At 35.5% G+C, this 21813-nt stretch overlaps 1 protein-coding gene across 2 annotated transcripts in view; it reads left to right on the top strand.

Moving 5' to 3' along the window:
- Positions 1 to 21813, top strand: part of Rrp5 (Ribosomal RNA Processing 5) — a 681802-nt gene that overhangs the window by 452047 nt on the left and 207942 nt on the right. For both annotated transcript variants that reach the window (XM_090392300.1, XM_090392301.1), the window contains exon 25: positions 10250 to 10618. In XM_090392300.1, coding sequence (XP_090248426.1) covers positions 10250 to 10618 — 369 coding nt within the window. The remainder of the gene's footprint in view (positions 1 to 10249; positions 10619 to 21813) is intronic.

Consider the following 21813-nt stretch of genomic DNA (forward strand, 5'->3'; position numbering starts at 1 on the left):
ATCTTAACATTGAGTACAGTGCAAAACATACATCACATCCCACCTTTTATTACTAGTTCTAAGCAGACACTCCTTGAATATTTGCATTCAGTAGAATCTGAAATATGCATGGCAGGGAAAGTGTCCAAATACTTTTGTCAACATAGTATATGTACCCTCAATGAATGATTTCAGGCTACTATATTAGTATCACATGATTAAGTTCACATTATTACTAATCTCCCATAAACAGTTTTCCTCTTTATTTTAAATTAGTCTGCTATTTGTCAGCAGTCCAGTATTGTCATATTTGATATTTCTGTCTTCTAGAGCACTTCTGATTGAATCAATTCACCTAGATCAAGGTCTTAAATCTGGGGAGTTTTTCTGCCATTTTAGCATCTAGCACCTGTTTTGCTAGCCTTTCCTCTCCTGTTCTGTTTAAGTGACACCACCTTTACCACCTTAGATTAGCACTGCTCACACATTCTGACACGATGCTAACAGTGTCAGAATGTGTGACACTCAAGTTCCTTCTTAATATCTTCATTTTTAATATGATTATGCCATTGATACCATCTGTTACTCCCCTGATTTTTCTCAGAATTCTCATATGTATAACCTGACTATCAGATGAATAAATTAAAAATGGTATGAACACCAGCTTGTATATTGCTAGTTTAGTGTTTTGACTACTCTCTGTTATTCCATATAAATTTATTCAATTAGCTCTGCATCACACTAGCTTTCTATATTTTGTAGTCTATTTCCATATTTTATTTGCCATATTTACTATAAACTATGCTGCCTAAACAGCTGAAATATTTGTTCTATATATTCTCCATTGAGAATGATGCAGTTGAAGTTTTCTGTTTTTTCTGCCTACTTTCATATTGTTGGGCTTTTTATTCCTGATTTCATTGCTAAATTTCTTATAGCCGTTATTCAGTGTACATAGTCCTAGAGATTTGCAGTGGGTATGTGTTTAGGAGTACAACATCATCTGCATAAAACAAAGAGCTAAATTTGATATATCTGATTCTGATATCATGGTTAATGCCACTTCCTTTTATAATGCAATCAATATAGATGATGAATATGAGTGGAGATATTGTGCACCCTTGTCTTACTCCTGCTTTTACATAAAACTATCTTTCTATATTTCCTTCAGTTCTAACTGCTGACTTACAACTTAAATATAGATTATGTAGATTATATAATGTCTCATTTACAATATTATTATTATTATTTTGTGACACCTCCAAAGAGTCCAAAGATGACTCATTCAAGGGAGGGCACGTACTCTACATCTCTCTGTCTCCACCATTTCCATCCATCACCATAATCTACACCAACGGCATTTGCTGTTGGTGTAGATTATGGTGATGGATGAAAATACGTACAATATCTCCAGCACACAAGAAAGATGTAATGAAGAACTAAAATACATTGCACAAATCCTCCAACAGAATGCATGTGAAACAAAAGCCATCAAGAGAATCCTTAAAATGCCTCCAACTAACAACACAATAAAACAGGATTACAAAAACGCAATCTCACTTCCTTATATCAAAAATGTTACAGGTAAGCTAGCCAAATTAATGAACAAACACAACGTAAAAGTAGCCTTCCTATGGAAAAAATCTCAAGATTCCTACATCCACCAAATCACTTCATCATCCTCTTAAAAAACCAGGGGTCTACAAAATCCATTGCTCTTGTGGGATTTGCTACGTAGGACAGACAGGAAGATCTGAGAAATATGCATGGCTGAACACCAAAAAGGCGTACAACACAAAAGAGAACAAAAAAAAAAAACGGGTCTAGCTTTCAATACCACTTCCACTGGACACGGTGTACTCTGGCAAAAAACGACAATGTCATACATAGAAAACAACAGCTACATAAGAAAATTTAAAGAAGCTGCTGATATGCTGAAAAACCCAACCCAATGCAATAAAAATCAAGGTTTAATTCTCCATCAAGTGTGGTCAGCTCTAATAAAAAAAAAAAATCTACCTCAATCTGAGCTCGGACTGTATTAACGAGAACAAGAACACGTGACATCGTCCAGTATTGTTCAACGTCAATAATGTTTTATATCTGCATTCTGTTATTTGAGTTTATGAATAGCCAGATGGTTATGATTTGTATTTATTAATTTCTCTTATTTAAACTTTAAGTTATACTATTTACCCCTGAAGACGTAAATCCTGCGATTTATAAATCTTTTCAGGAACTATTATTTCAGTATATTGTATAACTGAATAATAAAAAATGAAAAGTCTCCTAGAGGATACAAACATCTACAAACCCTTAGACAGAGACCCGACTTGGCATACACACAAAAAAACAAATGATCTCATAAAAAAAGTGCCTCTCTGGACGGGGGAACTTAAAAAATACCTACAATGAAAACATCCTTTGATACCAAGAGTCTATGGTGTTCCAAAGATCCAGAAGACAGATAGACCTTTATGACCAATAGTAAACGGAAGAGATTCACCGACTTCCAACTTGGCAAAATACCTCACCAACATGATCTCACATCATACGAAAAACACCTTCCTTCATAAAAAATAGTACACATTTCATAGAAAAAGTGAAAGATATACATATTGGTCCAACAGACATCTTAGCAAGTCTAGACATTATCAGCTTGTTTACAAACGTCCCAAGACAAGAAATTTTGAATCTCCTAGAAGACCTCTTCCCTCCAGACATCTTGAATCTTTTTTAGACATTGTATAAACAATACTTTTTTCACCTATAAAGACAGAATCTGGGAACAAAAAGAAGAACTGGCCATGGGTTCATCATTATCATGGGTATTAGCAAACCTATGTATGGAAAAATTTGAAAACAGTGCTCTAAGAATTACCATAAAAAACGAAAAATATGGCTACGCTATGTAGACGGTATTTTCATCATATGGAATGGAACAATAGATGAACTTATCAATTTTAAAGATTATCTCAACAATTTGCACAAAACCATAAAATTCACTTTAGAACAAGGAGAAAATAGAAAACTTCCTTTTCTTGATATTCTATTAGAAGTTAATGAAGAAAATAAACTCTCCTTCTCAGTATATAGGAAGCCGACAAACACAGGAAGATTTCTAAATTCCTCACACCACCATCCTTCACAAAAAATAAGCTTAATTAAAACTCTTCGAGACAGAGCATACAATATCTCCAGCACACAAGAAAGATGTAATGAAGAACTAAAATACTTAATACAAATCCTCCAACAGAATGGGTATGAAACAAAAACCATCAAGAGAATCCTTAAAATACCTCCAACTAACAACACAATAAAACAGGATTACAAAAACGCAATCTGGCTTCCTTATATATCAAAAATGTTACAGATAAGCGAGCCAAATTAATGAACAAACACAGCGTAAAAGTAGCCTTCCTTCCTATGGAAAAAATCTCAAGATTCCTACATCCACCAAAACCACTTAATCATCCTCTTAAAAAACCAGGAGTCTACAAAATCCATTGCTCTTGCGGGGTTTGCTACGTAGGACAGAAAGGAAGATCTGGAGAAATAAGAATGGCTGAACACCAAAAAGACGTACAATACAATACTTGCTTTCCATACCACTTCCATTGGACATGATGTACTGTGGCAAAAAACGACAATGTCATACATAGAAAACAACACCTACATAAGAAGATTTAAAGAAGCTGCTAATATGCTGAAAAACCCAACCCAATGCAACAAAAATCAAGGTTTAATTCTCCATCAAGTTTGGTCAGCTCTAATAAAAAATCCACCTCATCTGAGCTCAGACTGCATTAACGAGAACAAGAACACGTGACATCGTCCAGTATTGTTCAACATCGATAACGTTTAATATCTGCATTCTGTTATTAGAGTTTATGAATAGCCAGACGGTTATGATTTGTATTTATTAATTTCTCTTGTTTAAACTTTAAGTTATACTATTTACCCCTGAAGATGTAAATCCTACGATTTACAAAACTTGTCGGGAACTATTATTTCAGTATATTGTATAACTGAATAATAAAAAATGTGGTGTAATCACCGAAATATGTCTTTTGAACCAATTAGCCATAGAAGCCTACGCCTGCAATTGTATATCTAATCATGCCGAAGTGAATGACTTTACTTTACTGACATTGAACTGACACTCATTTTCCCATACCCACAATTCCAGCCTATTCAAATCATCTGCAAAGACTGCATATCAGCATCATTCCTGATTACCCTACCTATCTTTACATCATCAGCAAATAACTGTATGTCACTTGTCAAATCCTTCCCAATATCATTAATGTACAGATTGAATAATAATGGACCAAGCACTGATCCTTGTGGTACACTGCTTGTTACATTAAACTTTGCAGACTCAGATCCCCTATGTACTACTTTTTGAGATCTGTCAGTCAGCCATTCTCTTATCCATGCTAATATTGTATAACTCAAACCCATTTTCTCCAATTTATGCAGCAGTCTCTGCTGTATTCTGTCAAAAGCCTTAGCAAAATCCAAAAGTATCACAGTGTATCCATTGCCCTTGTCTGGTTCAGTGGTAGCATTGTTATAGAATGCGAGCAAGTTGCTAAAACATGACCTTCCTTTGCAATGAACCTTCCATGTTGTTCATTGCAAAGTAGATATACACTGTCAACACATTTCTGAATGCGGGCCCTAACCAATTTTTCCAGAATCTTCACCACCACTCCTGAGATACTAATTGGTCGATAGTTCGATACATCAGTTTTTGCACCACCCTTGTTTATTGGAATTACCATACATTCCTGCGGAATCTTCCCTGTTCTGAGACTCATGTTTACATCCTGGTCAAAGGAATGGCCAGTTCAGCTGAACACTCTTTTTGCACATGCACTGAATATCCCATCAGACCCTATTGCTGAATTCTTATTCAGTTTGTGCAACAGTTCTAATACCTCGACCTCATGTACTTGCATTTCTTCATCTAGTGAAGAGGTAACACTGAGCTCAATGTTGCGTTCACCTGGTTGATAGCTTTTAACAAAATGAGCACTCATGAACTGAACAACCTCTTCTGCATCTGTAACCCTCAAGCCATCTGGATTTAGAAAAGTTATTCTTTCATATTCATTCTTTCTTTTACTTGCAGAATATCGATAGAATTCTTTTGGATTGTCTTTAGAACGCAGAGCCAGTTTCTTTTCATAATCAGACTTTGCTTTTTGTACAACAGTTGTGACTATTCTAGCCTGCTGCTTATAATGTTCATAACGGGTGTCATCTTTATGCAAATGGTATTCCTTCCACAACGTCCTTTTCATATGAATCTCTTGCTTAATAAGATTTCACATCCATTTGACTCCTGCTCTATTTATTCTTCGAACTCTCGGTACACATTCTGATATCGCATCATGTATTGTTTAAATGCTTCCCATGCACTCTCAATATTCTTTCCATCCAGCAACCAATCCCATTCCACTGAACTAAGTATACTCCTCAGTTGGTCATAATTTCCTGCTTTGTAATTCAGCATGTAACCTTTTCTAAATGGAACATTCATAAAATTAGTCACTTCCCAAGTGAGTACCTCATGGTCACTCTCGCCAACTGGAGGCAGAATAGTTATGTCTTTAACTGAAATGCCCTCTGACACTATAATCAAATCTAACACTCTTTGACCTCGAGTTCCTTCTGTCACATGCTGCTTGATGAAGTTGTCCGGCAATAGATCAATAAATGCATTTTCATTCTTCTCATGAGGTTCTACTGCTACCCAATCTATATTTGGATAATTAAAGTCTCCCAATATGATTACTCTTTTTGTGCTCACCTTTTCTATTTGGTGACGCATTTCATCATCACCAGCAACCGAACCACCAGGTCTATAACAACACCCCACTATGTAATTTGTCTTGTTACATTCCACCTCACACCAGATGACTTCAAACTCATTGCAACATGGAATATTGTTAGTAGTATTACTACATTCATAGCTCTCAACTCTAACTGGATTTAAGTCATCCAATATCATTAGCAACCCCCCCCCTCCTCTCCTATCCACTCTATCCTTTCTAAAAATGCTGTACCCATGACACTCGATACCAGTTAGTAGGTCTGATTCTGATAGCCAGGTCTCTCTAATTCCTACAATCTCTACCCCTTTGTTTCTGATACTCCTAGCATTCGTGTACAGACATAATAATCTATCTGTTTCTTCTTTTATATTGTCTTATTTGCTGTCTGCCTGACACAGTTGGACATCTTGCAGATCTCTATTCTTCTCTAACGGCTTACACATGTAGTCATCTTTGCACACATATGATGGGTCGGAACCGGATGAACACAAACCAAAATTGTTCTGGTTGAATATCATCTACTCCTGCTGCCTTTCCACATTTCAAGCCTTTGATGGCTTTTTCTACTTCAAGTATGGATATGTATTCCTGACTGTATGCCTAATGAGTGTTTTTTACCACTGTGCTATCACTGCATGTCACCTTTATCATCTCTAACTCCTTTCACAGCACCCTTTCCTCCATTTCTAAGCTTATTCAAGAACTCCAGAATATTTTGCCACCTTCTTGTTATTTATTTTTTATGTTCTTGCCAAAGTCCTCCCATGACTTTTGTTTAGCTAGTTTTACATAGTGTTTAGCTTTCTTACATTTATCTCTGTATTCTCTAAGAGTACAAGCTAAACTTTTTTGCCAGGAACTTTTGATATGCTTTCTTCTTTTCCTTCACTGCCTCTTTAACCACCATGCAGTTCTGATTTTTCTATCCTTGCAGACAACCTCACCACATGCCTCTCTGGTTGAATCAATCAGGGGTTGCTTCAAAGTTTGCCACTGAATCTCCAAGGTTTGGTTCTTGTTCTCAAACTCTTTCATTTTTTTTTTTATAATAATCTTTGTGTATTTTAGTCTACAGTTCACATCTGAGAGTTGCTCAACTTTTATTCGCTTTAAAACTTTCTTACATGTTATTCTTTTCAATATGATATTCAATTTTATCCTGCTCAAGACTAAATAGTGATCATTTCCAATTTCAAATCCTCTGTACACTCTGGTGTCCTGCACCAGGGAGAAAACATCACTATGAACAATAACATAGTCAATGAGACTTTTCTTATTCCTTGCCTCTTCTCTCCATGTGAATTTGTGCACATTTTTATGTTGGAACATGGTGTTAGTAATAACCAGTCCATATCCTGAGTAGAAATCCAAAAGGTATTTACCATTATTATTAGCTTTGCTCTTTTCTCCAAATTTTGTATGTCAGACATACAAAATATTTTTGTATGTCTGACAGTCATTTCCTACTTGCTATTTAGATCCCCAACAAGGACCAACTTTTGCTTTTTCATTGTGTCAGTTGCTTTTTCTAAAGCATCAAAGAATTCTTCCACTTCTGCCTTAGTAGAACCTTCTGTGGATCTTAGGCACAAATAAGTCTCATTGTCCAATTCCCCATTCTGATATTTGCCTACATCACTCTACTTGAGACTGCCTGCCATTCAAGCAGATTAGCCACGTATTTTGTGTTGAATACAATGGCCACTCCTTCTTTTCCTTGATTGTCATTTCTTGAATATAACGTTTTGTATTTATTGCTCAGAAAGATCTCACCAGTTTTTGTCTTTTTTTGTTTCAGTTACCCCTATTATGTCGATCTGGTACTTATCTAATTCCTCAGCTAACTCCATTTCTTTGCCATTCAGGTTTCTTATGTTGATAGTACCGATCTTTAACTCTGGTGATGTTCAATTGGGTGTGTTTTCAGATTTGTTCCAGTAGCTGGCTTTTCGCTGTTCGCCCAGGTTCCCTAGCGAAAACAACGGGGGCCTTGTTTACCCGGGCGACGCCCCAGCCGGCATGAAATTTTGTCATGTTGTACCATCATTTTGTATATTGGTTTAAGCCAATAAGAATACAATTTGATCGGCTAAATCCCAAATTGCCAGCCCATCCTCGTTCATTCAGTGTCCAGGTAGATACCCAACAGGGTGCACCACGAGAAGGTGAGGATTGGACATTAGGCCAGAAGCCTTGGTCGGTTCTCTGCATTCCTTTAAAGGAATGCAGAGAACTGAGAGGAGACCTCCACATAAAGCTATGTGGAGGTCTCCTCTCAGTTATACAGCTTTTACCCTTAAGCACCCCTAGTTTATATTATGGTGTCTTAAAATATTGAAAAATAGTATAATTTTAGCCATGAATAATAAAAAAGTAATAGTTGGAAATTTTATTATTTATGTGAAGATTCAAAATTTATAAGATTAAAACATGTAAAAAAATACCTGGAAGATACAGAAAAAAGGAAGTACACATCTATAATTAATCATGTAAAAATGCAAGCATTATGGTGAATTTTTAAAACAAAATGAAAGTGAAGTATCAAATCACATTGAAAGGACAAGTAAGCAATCTGAATCGAATGTACATCTATCAAAACAAACATTATTTGACATTAACGAATAATAAAAAAATAATAATAATAATAATTAATAAAATAGTATTCAGGCAATAAACAGAAATATATGAACTTTGTTTTTTTTTTGCATACATGTAAATTGTTTTTATATGGTGAAAATATAGAATAGAATTTCTAAAACATAGAATGTCAACAGACAGCAGAATTGATTGTAGATTACAAATAGTCCAGAATTAGAAGTGTCTACTTCGGCGGATACAACATTTTTATCTTACTACTTTTATCAAACGGTAAAATGAAGTAATAGATATTGAATACTATTTGTGAAAACTTTCAAACCAGTAAAAAACTAGATAGAGTAGTTATTTATAAATCAGTTCCAGGATTTCCATTCTGAACTAATAAATATGAACAAAAAATTTGGTATGACATAAAAAAAAAATAAATAAATACTTAAAAGAAATGCATAATTTTTTCTTTGATTTGTAAAACCTTAGGTTAAATTTTGAATTTACTTACCTCAGTGTGAATTAACTACATATTCACCATGTTTAGCAGTCAAAAATTTATGATTTACAGACATTGCCCAAATGTCACTTACTAATAGTTTAAGCCAGACATGCGCACCTTGTGTCCTAACTGGCGAATGTGTGTTACACGTGTACCCCCCCCCCCCTTCCCCTTTAAATTGTGTATTTAAAGCAATATTTTTCAAATTTCAAACTGCATGTAATAGTGGGTCATTAGATCATTTTAGCAGGTCATAACCAACATTTTTTAAAAATAAATGGAGTCATAAATATCAGAATGTGTCACAACATAATTGTGTCGTTTTAGCACATTCATGCCAGATGATGTCATATTTCATGCTTTGCTTCAAGCGGGAACTCACTTGTTGGTATGTGTTTCTTTTGCTTCGAGCAGCCACTATTTTACATTTTAAATATATATGGCATGCTAGTTTGAATGTTTTTGATTAAATTTTAGTCATGAAATTAGTATTGATGAAATTGGATGAACAAAAGTCCAAAAGAATAACAGATTTTTGTCCATTATTCTTTTATAGCCAAAGTTTAAAACTTTTGAAGTCGATGCATTCTCTGTTATTTGGGATTCGTCAATATCACACTACTTAATTGACACGAACCCTTAAGTAGCTCATCTGTTTGCCTTTTATTAGCACTCCTGATTCTTTTTATTAAAATCAGAGTATTTGTACTTTGTTTGCAAAGTAGCCACTCTTGCTACTTTGTTTGTCCTAACCAACATATATATCTCTAACATATTGACTAGTATACAATATTATGTATAACTGCATGACACCATACATTAGGACAAATCCACTTATCCATTGAAGACAGTCATATGACTTGAAGGACACTGAGTGCAAAAGGATTATCCATAACTCTCTCCAGACATCTTTTAATATAGTTTAGAAAATTAACACACTATCATGAATGAAGATAGAACTCCTGTTCCAGATGGAGAATGTTTTGGGAAGCTAAGGAGATGCTAAAAACAACAAACTCTAAACATTAGGCCAAATGCTTTACACTCTCACAAATATAATCAGGAAATAATTATGTTTATCATATGCTTTAAGACATACACAATGATACATAACAACTGTGAATTGAAATATAAATGCAAACCAGACAATCAAAGTTGTTATTTTGTCATGTCAATTTAGTGTGTTTCTCATTGTATTTTATCTATGAATTTAAAAGCAAACCATTATGTTTTGAAATATATTGTGGTAAAAGCAGTTAAACATTTTCATATTTTTAAATTTATTATTTACACAATGAAAATCCTTATATGAACAATATATATTTTTTCTCCTTCACAGAATATATAATGATAATATATTAGGTGTCTTAAAACAGCATGATAATGAAGGAGGAACAAAGCAAGATTTAAAAAGAAAAAGTGAAGTGGTAAAAGAATTATCAAAGAAAAAACAGAAAACTGAGATAAAAAATATATCAAGGAATTCAGAAAACAATCATTTTGATAACCAGTTTTGTGAGTCTAATATGGACACAAATAAAAGTGAGGAAAAGGAAACAGAAGTAAAAGAAATGTATGAAGAAAGAAAGTCAGAACCAGAGGGAATATACAGTCAGAAAAAAAAATCAAAGTTTATACAGAGTAATAACGAAAATGAAGATATCAGTGAAATGAAAAAACTTGTCATTGGACAGAAATATATTGCTGTGTGAGTAAAATGTTAATTTCTGTTATATAATAATAATTTTAGTAGTATTTTCATATCTTTACAATAGTTTTCAAAACAATTACATCATCCTTTATATTTTTATTATATGATTGATTCATTTTATTCCAAAGTTTTTATGGCAAGTTCTTGTTTACTTGTCTTATTATTTCACTCGCTAGATTGAACAGGATGTCGGTGAATTTTTTAGTGTTAAGTCATTATGTGTGTTTGTTCTCAGAATCAGTTCATGAAAGTTGCTGTGGCAACTTCATTCTGAAATTAAGGCCATCATAGCTTTAATTTCAGAATGCCTTAATAATAGCATTCTGAAATAGCCTTAATAATAGCATTGTGTCTGTGGCACTTTATTTGGATTTTTATATTAATTTGCTATAACGCCATGAGAGCTGACTGTACAAGTAATCTTAATTTTAATTAAAATTAAATGATAGATTAATCTGTTATTTTTCACACTCCAACATTCTTAGATTTTACACTTCATGTTTTGATGCAGAGTTAACAGCATCAGTACATGGGTGTTCTTCTTTGTTTTTTTTTTCTGTAAATATGGCATTACCTACCAGTATGACTAATATTTTCTATATCATTCTGTTTAAGTGATCATATCACAGATTAGTACTTGGTCACACACACTTTTCTTGATACCATCTCTTCACTATTTCAGTTTTCTTCAGTATTTTCACATCTGTGGTTCAACGACTTTAATTACATGTTATTTTTAACTTAACAGTTGAGATCCATAATTTGTTATGTTTCATTATTATTATATTTTTTAAAAATTTTCATTATGTTTGCCAAGCAATCCAATCCTTATAGCCATAGTAATGTTCCAATAAAGTCAAACATGTACAGCTAGCTAAGTTTATGTTTAATTTTTTTTCCTTATTCCATATAAATTGATTCAACTGGCTCCTAATCATACCAAGTCTTAATATTCTATTATCTATAGCAACTTATTTATCTGGTACCTATAAGTGGGGTGTACTGAGAATCACCTGTATTTTCATTTGCTTAATCCCTTCTTTAAAAAATTATGCCCAAATAGCAAATATTTTTTGCTTGTTTGTTAGTTTCTCCAGTAAGAATGCAGTTCATGTTTTCCATGTGTCTATCTACAATATTTTCATTGTTTTTGTTTTATATTGCTGATTTTCATGCCACACTTGTAACAGAAGTTATTTGGTTTAAGTAGAGGATCCTGAAGAGTTGTACTGAATTTATTTTAATTTAAATAAATCCACTTGCATAAAATTGAATTCAATTGAGTTGGAAAGCTGAGTTGAATTTCTGCAGAGTTTTTATCATCACATTATTCGCATATGTGGGAAAGATCCAAATAATGTCAAGAATCTATGACCTATCTCCTTGCTTTGTTCCACCTTTAAGCCCTTTGAAAAAAATTCTCCTTAAAAGAATTTCACCACTCATCGAAACAGCAATCCTGATTGAACAAGCTGGCATCAGGCTGTGAAGAAATTGCTGTGACCAGGTCCTGGCCCTGACCGCGCAGATTGAAACTGGCTTTCAGAAGAAACTTAAATCTGGATCACTTTCATTGACTTAACATCAGCTTATGACACAGTCTGGATCAGGGGCATCCTCCTAAAGCTAGGCAATATTATAAGGTGCAAAAAAACTTTCCAGCTTTTTGAATCCATTCTCTCCACCAGAAAGATCTGGGTTCATATTGGTGGAAAAAGAGCAGGCCCAGATTCTTCCACAGTGGTCTCCCACAGGGCTCTGTGTTAGCCCCTGTACTCTTCCAGATCTACATGTCCAACATACCAGTTCAAGGAAATACATGTACGCTGATGACCTAGTGATCCTACACCAGTCTATCTCCTTTGCCAACCTGGAAACAACCTTGAACACAGACCTAAACATCCTGGAAGAGTACTTCAAGCAGTGGTACCTGAAACCAAATCCAACAAAAACTGTCCACAGCATTCCACCTAAAAATGCAGAGTCAAATGGACACATTTGGCTCTGCATTTTTACTCAACCTCTCTTTCTGCAGCAAGATGGTAGAATATGAGCCTCACCAGAAATATCTTGGAGTGAGCCTGGACAGAAGCTTAACCTATGCACATTACCAACCTGTCCAGCAAAATTAGAGAAATTATATCATTTCAAGGCTTGCTGGAACAACCTGGGGTTGTGGGGGGCAGAAATCATAAGGTCACATTCTCTGCAGCAGAATACTGTGCCCCAATCTGGAAAAGAAGTGCTTATACTGAGAAGCACCCCACCGATGAGACTAGGGATTTTGGTGCAAGGATGGATAGGAATTTGAAGTTCAGAGGTCATAGTAAAAATTGCAAATACAAGTCAGAGGATAATTGCGATGTCGATGTAAACCTTGACATGTAAAGATAAGGAAGTCATTTTGCTTCTTTACAAAGGCCTTGATAAGACTACATCTGGACTACTATATGCAGATTTGGTCTCCTGGGTTCCAATAGGATATAGAAACTGTGGAAAGGGTGCAAAGAAGAATTAAAAAGATTATGTCAGGACTGTGGAATTTATTTATGAGGACAGATTGCGAGGGTGTTGACTATGAACTTGTTAACAGGAGAAAGTATGATAGAAATATGCAAACTTCTGAATAGGTGTTATAAGATATCATCTAATGAAATTTTTCATTATATGGAAGGTGGAGAGAGAGAGAGAGAACACAAGGACATCCATGGAAGTGAAGTTTGTTCGCAGTTAAGAATGGAATAGTTTGTCTCTTGAAGTAGTGAGCCTATATAATGTCCAAACCAGCTGTCATAGCCTCCCTTAATGCATCCTGTACTCCCTAAAAGTCTCATGTAATATTATATGGTACAGAGATTCATTTATAAAACACACAATTGGTGACTGTGTTACCATTTCAAATTTTCCAGGAAGATCTACTAACTGGTATTGAGAGTAAAAGGGTACAGTATTCAAGATACCAAGTAATTTTATATAAACTTGTTTTTTAATCCTATGTCCCAAGTAAGCAAACAGACAAGTGAGTCAAGTTTGTGCCTGCACGTAGTGCCAGTCTGAGGAAAGTGCTGAGACTGCATTTTCCTGAAAAAGGAAAACTAAGGAAAGTGATCAGAGCTTAATCCACCTTTACCACGAGTTGCCTCAGACTTGCACTACGTGCAGGCCCAAACTTGACTCACTTGTCTGTTTGCTTACCTGGGAAATAGGATTAAAAACCAAGTTTATATAAAATTACTTGATATCTTGAATACATAATATACCCAAGTTAAAAAACTTTCTACAGGTTACAGTATTTTTAGGAAGGATAGACAAGAGGAACAAGAAGAACTGGAGAGGAGTGGGATCTAAAATGATAAATTTAATAAATGCAATTGAAATGCAGAAAAGGAGCTTTGGAGCTCGTGGGCAACCATGAGCTCTAAAGACAACACTCAGTCGAATAATTCACATATCTTGATTTTCTGCATCCCCCCCCCATTCAGGCATATTTTTCAGTTCAGTTATATAAATTTTTTATTGTTTTCTGCCTGATGCTGCTCCAAAAGAAGACAACCTTGAGCATCCTACAAAGATACATCCAAATTATTCCTTCCATATTTTTCATTTACCTATGTCTTTAAAATATCATTAATGCCTTAAATAAATTGAGTGAGTAATTCCTTAATGCCTTATCAAACCCTTGACAAAATATCCATAAATATTAATAACTTCTATCTTTCTAAGATATATTGATGTCGTGTTCTCCATTTGGCTGCATAGCTTAGACACATTAGACTCCCTCCTCCTCCACCTCACTAGCCAGTACCATCGAATCCAGTTCACCATAGAAAAAGAAAATAGTCTGCCTTTTCTACATACTCTAATCATGTTTCTTCCCAATGACATCCTTTCTTTCTCAGTGTATAGAAAACCCACCCACACAGATAGATGTATACACAAACTCTCCCCCATCCCAACAATATGGTGTTATGAAACCCTTGACAACAGAGCTGCCAACCTCTCTTCTACATAGGCTTCCCTTGGCTGAACTCTGCTTCATTTTCCAGATCTTCCTATCCTGGTTGCAATGTCAGAAAAGATTAAGAAATTGGTTGTTCCTCCCATCTTCCCACATCCCCTCTCAACGTGCCAACTACAGTAATGTTATTACATTCTCTATATCCAGAGTATCCTAGAAAATATAGTCAGAACTGTAAAGAAATATAATCTCTCTGCTTTCAAATCTCATCTGAAGCTGGCTGCCTTTATCTGCTCTCCTAAGGATCAACTTTCTCCCCTCTCTGTTCCAGATGTTTTAAACATTCTTGTTCTTGCAAATTATTTTATGTTCAAACTGTGACAAATATTGAAGGACTTTTCTTAGAATCAGCAGCAGATTTGGAAAAGCTGCCCAATCTTAATAAATATGGTTGTGCTAAACTTCCCAAGATTTGGGAAACTTTTGTTTCTTTGATTATCTATCTCTGAGAGTGTTGTTCTCATACTGTCTTAAATTACCCAACCAATCACCCAATCTTAGAGATATCAATATCCATAATTCACACTGACATCCTTCTCTGATTGCATGGACCCATTTAGAAGAGAAGCTAAATTGTTTGTGGGAGAAAGGAAAGTTAACATAAATTGTTAATCTTCTCACCAGAAGTCCAGATAATGATCTCATCATTCTCCCCTCCCCCTCTCAGATCTTTTCTTAACCAGCTCTCCCTTCCAAATACACCATTGACGTTAACTTTCCCCATTGCCAGCTCTGACCATAACCTTCTCCACTTTTCTTTTTTTATTGTTTGTCCTTCTCCCAGCCAACCTCAACCTTGTATCCTATGGTATAATTATGGTGCCATTTGGGATTACCTTTGGGATTTCTCTTTTTCGTATATCGCACATATCGAATTCCTGTTAAGCGAGATTTTCATGTACTTTTAAAAAAATATTAGGTGTTTTTATCTATTCTGGTGGTCATTCACCATTTGAAAGAAAAGTAAGCTAAAATCCAATGAAAGAAAACATCCACCATGATCTAGAAAGAACGACTGGAAAGGTAGCAGCTAGTAATCCATTCACAAAGGGAAAAGAGGAATACCATAAGATGGTTGTTTGGTTTGGTATTTAGAAATACCAGGAGCGGCCACTTGAGTTCCTCCGAAATTTTCCATGACCTGCTCCACTCTCCTAATTCAAGCACTTGCTCTAATCTGTTAACTGGAATTATTTTTGCTGTAATGAATGTCTTTATTTCCCATTACACTCAAAATATCTGATTTTATCTAAGCCTTGGTTTTCCAACAAATCTGCCGAAGATGAGACAAAAATTCAGTGGAACATACCAGATTACACAACAGCTAGTAAGAAGTGGCAGGGGAGGAGGGGATCAAAAAATGTAACATGGGCTTTGTAAAGGCCAGACAAACAAACTTGCCTCTTGCTGAAATGGCAATCAGGTCTCCTAGTCCCTTGCCAAGGCTGTTGGACAAAACATCTGTCCTACCATGTTTCCAACTTTTTCATCCTGATGAAGCATTCTCATAAAGACAAGGCATACTTCTTGGCATCAATCTTCTCTTTCAACTCTTGTTTAGGCAATCATGGCAAATCTCTGCTTGCTATTCCACAACATGCTATCAGCGTGCCTCCTGTGATCTTTTGACAGAAGGACATTAGAAAAGTACTCAGTAGCTGTGATACTAATGTCTTCAGTCCAGATGATATCCCTCCAGTTTCTGCTTCAGAATTAACATCCATTCTGTATCTTCTTTACAAACTGTCCTACTCATCTTGGATTTATACAAAAGCATGGACACAAGCTTCTGTTGTCCTGTTTTTAAAACAGGAGATAAAAGTCAGTTATAAAACTATTATCCCATTGCTTCACCTCATTATTCTGAAATGTGATGGAGTTATCAACAGCCATCATCCTACCTAGATATGTGATCACTAATTAATATTAGTGATCAGATACTAGTGATCACTAATTAATATTAGTGATCAGATACTAGTGATCACTAGTATGCCATTCTCATCCTCACTAACCTTACCCACCCTTGGATACAGCCCATTGAAAAGTTTGAAATATCGCATGTGGTTGGTTTTGATATTTTTCGAGGTATTGTAGTCTGTCATCATAGCCTTTCCATGTTGCCAGCTTCCCCTTTGGTCATTCATTGTATACCACTGGATGGTTCCCTCTCATCTTATTTTTCCATTAAACCAGAGTTCCCCATTGTTCTGTGCTTTTTTACCTGCACTCTTTCTCCTATATATATATATATATATATATATATATATATATATATATATATATCAACAATCTTCACTCACTAACATTCAGTCCTACTTGTAGCTTTGCTGATGACAGTACACTCCATTCCTCTTTATCATTCGCAAAACCTTGTACTCAGATGACTCAAGCTTCAAGATCTTTTATGGCCAGTGCCTTAAACATCAATCTTCTAGAAATTCCCAAGTGAGTTGAAGATAATTTAGTGAATTTTAATGCTACCAAAACATAATCCAATCTTCTTTTTTGGATGAAAAACCTTACCTCACTCTGATCTTGGTTAGTTAGTGAATGCTATCAAAAGTGAGAGAGAGAGAGATCTCTCACTTTTGATCTCCTGCCTAGATACCCATAAGTTAATTAGTGATCACTAGTATGCCATTCTCATCCTCACTAACCTTACCCACCTTTGGATACAGCCCATTGAAAAGTTTGAAATATCTCATGTGGTTGGTTTTGATATTTTTCAAGGTATTTTAGTCTTTTATCATAGCTTTCCATTCTGCCAGCTTCCTCTTTGGCAGCTGATCTCAAATCTTCCCAACCTTATAATATTGCTGTCACCAAAAACTTCAGAATACTTGAATGCATTTAAAAGAAGGCTATTCACTTAATAGATGCCCCCACACACACTCTCTCACTGATATCCTCCAATTTCTTTCCCATATTTTCTATAAATATTTCCATGGGCACTGCTCCACTCTTTCTTTATTTCATATATCTTGTCCTTTGGAAGTCTTTACTGATTTTCTGAACACTTACAACCTCCAGCTCTTCAAGAAACACATAAATACATTTCCTTTCTCTCTCTCTCTCTCTCGTGTGCAGGGTTGACATACATACGTATATACATATATTTTTTTAAAAAAAATCATAGAACCAAGGCTATACACATTGTGTCTAATTGCCATGCTGCTAAACAAATATCATTTAATTTCTTCTAAGGTTACACGGTTACACAGTCATCAGTGTTCATTGTGAAGAATTTATGGAGACAAAAACACACATGTTGGAGTAATTATTTATAATTATGAAAATAAAACTCAACATTTCAACCTCTGTATATGCACAGGACACAAGCTACATGACATTACACAAAAGTAAAATAAATATAAATATTTTGGTAATCGTGTTTACCCTAGCCTTACTCTGGATGAAAAAAAAGTTATCACAATAAAGAGCCAAGAGGCTATTTTTTTTTTTGGCCACGTAAATTAAGTTAAGGGGATAATAAATCCCTCATTATTTTAAAGCCGAATAAGAAACTCGAAGATCGAAATCTAAGAGTTTCATGCCGAAGAACGTTCAGCGAGTCCATGCGTAAGTCAATACCTGGTAGTACAACACTAGGGCAACTCGGAGCAAAGGTGGAGCAAGTTTCGATCACTGTCCTTAATATTTTCTCATACTCACTGATGAGACCTCAATAAAGGTCGAAACCGGTCTGGGTAGTGACCTTCCCTCATAATGTAAAATAGTAATACATCTCCTAGGAGCTGCATTTTACATTTTGAGAAAATATTAAGGACAGTGATCAAAACTTGCTCCACCTTTGCTCCAAGTTGCCCTAGTGTTGTACTACCAGGTGTTGATTTACGCTGGACTCGCCGAACGTTCTTTGGTATGAAACTCTTAGATTTCGATCTTCGAGTTTCTTATTTGGCTTTAAAATAATGAGGGATTTATTATCCCCTTAACTTAAAAAAAATTGTCATTATTATTAAGAGAGAAGACCTCCAGGGAGTCAGAGACTCATGGAGTGTGAGGGAGGCCACACTCACACTGCTTGCACTCACAACATCCAATGGCAATCCATTCTAATTATGCACCCTATCAGAGAAAAATCTAGCCTTCACCCACTTCTTAGCAGCATTCATTCTCAGCTTCCAATGATGCCCTCTTGTCCTTTCCCCACCCTCCATAAATTGAACAATTTATTCAATTGAAATCATGTATGACCCTTTCAGAAGTTTGTAAGTCTCAATCATATCTCCCCTCTTTCTCCTGTCTGCTAGTGTCTGCAGTCTACAAATTCTCAATCTGTCTTCATACTCAGTATTCCACAATCCTGATATCATTTTTAACACTCTCCTTTGTACTCTCTCCAGTATATCAGAATCATGACAGACACCAGGAGACCAAACCTGTGCACAATAGTCCAACCGAGGTCTTATCAAGGCCTTGTAAAGAGGCAAAATAACATCCTTATCTTTACATATGAACGTTCGTTTCAGCATTGCAATTATCTTTTGAGTTGTATTTGCAATCTTTGCCATATGACCCTTGAACTTCAACTTCCTATCTATTAACACCCCAAGATCACTAGCCTCATCAGTTTCTTCTAGTCTAATCCCACCAATATAATACGACATTGGATATCTAATCACACCGAAGTGAATGACTTTACATTTACTGACATTGAACTGACACCCATTTTCCCATGTCCACAATTCCAGTCTATTCAAATCTTTCTGCAAGTATTGCATATCAGCAGCATTCCTGATTACCCTACCTATCTTTGCATCAATTAACTGTATGTCACTCGTCAAATCCTTCCCAATATCATTAATGTACAAATCGAATAACAGTCGACCCAGGACTGATCATTATGGTACACCACTAGTTACCTTAAATCTTGCAGACCCACATCCCCTCTTATACCACTTTTTGATATCTGTCAGTCAGCCATCCTCTTATCCTGCTAATATTCTATAACCTAGTCCGATTTTCTCCAATTTATGCAACAGTCTATCATGCTGTATTCTGTCAAAAGCCTTAGTAAAGTCCAAAAGTGTCAAGGTGTATCCATTTCCCTTGTCTAGTTCAATGGTAACATTGTTATAGAATATGAGCAAGTTACTAAAACATGACCTTCCTTTAGTAAACTCATGTTGTTCATTGCAAAGTAGAGCTTCACTATCAACCCATTTCTGAATGTGAGTCCTAACCAATTTTTCCACAATTTTCACCACCACTCCTGAGATAATAATCGGTCGATAGTTGGATACGTCGGTCTTTGCACCACCCCCGTGCAATGGAATTACCATACATTCCTTCCAATATGCTTCCATTCCTGCAGAATCTTCACTGTTCTGAGACTCATATTAAACAGCATGGTCAAAGGAATGGCCAGTTCAGCTGAACACATTTTTAGCACACATGCTGATAACCCATCAGTCCCTATTGCTGAATTCAGTTTGTGCAACAGTTCTAATACCTTGTCCTCATACACCTGCATTTCTTCATCTAGTGAAAAGGTAACAGTGAGCTCAATGTTGCCTACACCAGGTTGATAGCTTTTAACAAAAATGGGCATCATTAACTGAACAGTCTCTTCTGTATCTGTAACCCTCACGCCATCAGTATTTAGAAGCGTTATTCTTTCATATTCATTCCTTCTTTGACTTGCAGCATATTGATAGAATTCTTGTGGGTTGTCTTAGCATGCAGAGCCAGTTTCTTTTCTTACTCAGACGTTGCTTTCCATACAACAGTTGTGACTATTGTAGCTTGCTAATTATAACGCTCATAACAGACGTCATCTTTATGCGCATGGTATTCCTTCCACTTCATCCTTTTCTTATGAATCTCTTGGTTAATAAGATTACACATCCATTTGATTCCTATTCTATTTATTCTTCGAACTCTTGGGACACATTCTGATATTGCATCTTTCAAGTGCTGTTTATATGCTTCCCATGCAATCTCGATATTCTTTCCATCCAGCAACCGATTCCATTCCACTGAACTCAGCATACTCCTCAGTTGGTCATAATTTCCTGCTTTGTTGTTCAGCATGTACCCTTTTCTGAATGAAACATTCATAAACTTACTCACTTCCCAAGTGAGTACTGCATGGTCACTGTCGCCAACTGGAGGCAGAATAGTTACGTTTTTAACTGAAACGCCCTCTGACACTATAATCAAATCTAACAGTCTTTGCCCTCGAGTTCCTTCTGTCACATGCTGCATGAGGAAGTTGTCTCGCAACAGCTCAATAAATTCGTGTTCATTCTTCTCATGAGATTCTACTGCTATCCAATCAATATTTGGATAATTACTCTTTTCGTGCTCATCTTTTCTATTTGGCGATGCATTTCGTCATCACTACCAACCGATCCACCAGGTCTGTAACAATACGCCATTATGTAATTAGTTTTGTTAGATTCCACCTCACTGCCACATGAAATATTGTAAGTGGTTATTTATTTAAAATAAAGAGCTAATAGGCTTCATTTCGGCAATGTAAAACATCATTTAAATTAAGGGGATATTAAATCCCACATTGTTTTAAAACCGAATAAGAAACTCAAAGATCGGAATCAAAGAGTTTCATGTCGAATATAGTATAACTATAAACGTATCGGTGACTACTAGCGTAAGCTAAAGCATGTAGTTCAAGTACGTAGTACAAGTTTCAGTAAGGAAATACCGTGAGTAGACATATTGCTAACTATTATAATAACAGAATTAACTCACGTAAATTATTCTTTATTCGTAGAATTTTCACCTGAGTATCACAGGCATCATCAGTACAGGTACAAGGCTAATTAAACAATAACTGTTATATTCACAAAGCGCCACCTAAGTAGCTAAGGTTAAATTTCCTAAATTTATTTAATTATTATTATTATTTATTTTATTTTTTTTAATTTTAAATTTAATTATTTAGTTATTTAATTATTAAATAATTATTTAATTATTCAATTATTATTTGGATCTGTTAGGTTAGGGGAGTGAAGTAATGTTTCACGTGTTTCTTTGTATAGCCGTTCCATTAGGAACCGACTTTGTGATTGACTTTTGTCTTGTTCCACTTAACTTTATGTCTGGTGTTGATGGCATGTTCTGCAATTCCAGACTGTTCGGGTTCAAGGTACTGGTTGTACGACTGGTGTTCTTCTAACCGGACCTG

The sequence above is a fragment of the Typopeltis vanoorti genome, chromosome 5 (assembly GCF_054136105.1).
Source record: "Typopeltis vanoorti isolate ZY-2024b chromosome 5, IOZ_Tvanoo_1.0, whole genome shotgun sequence".
In the NCBI taxonomy this organism is placed as follows: Eukaryota; Metazoa; Arthropoda; class Arachnida; order Uropygi; family Thelyphonidae; genus Typopeltis; species Typopeltis vanoorti.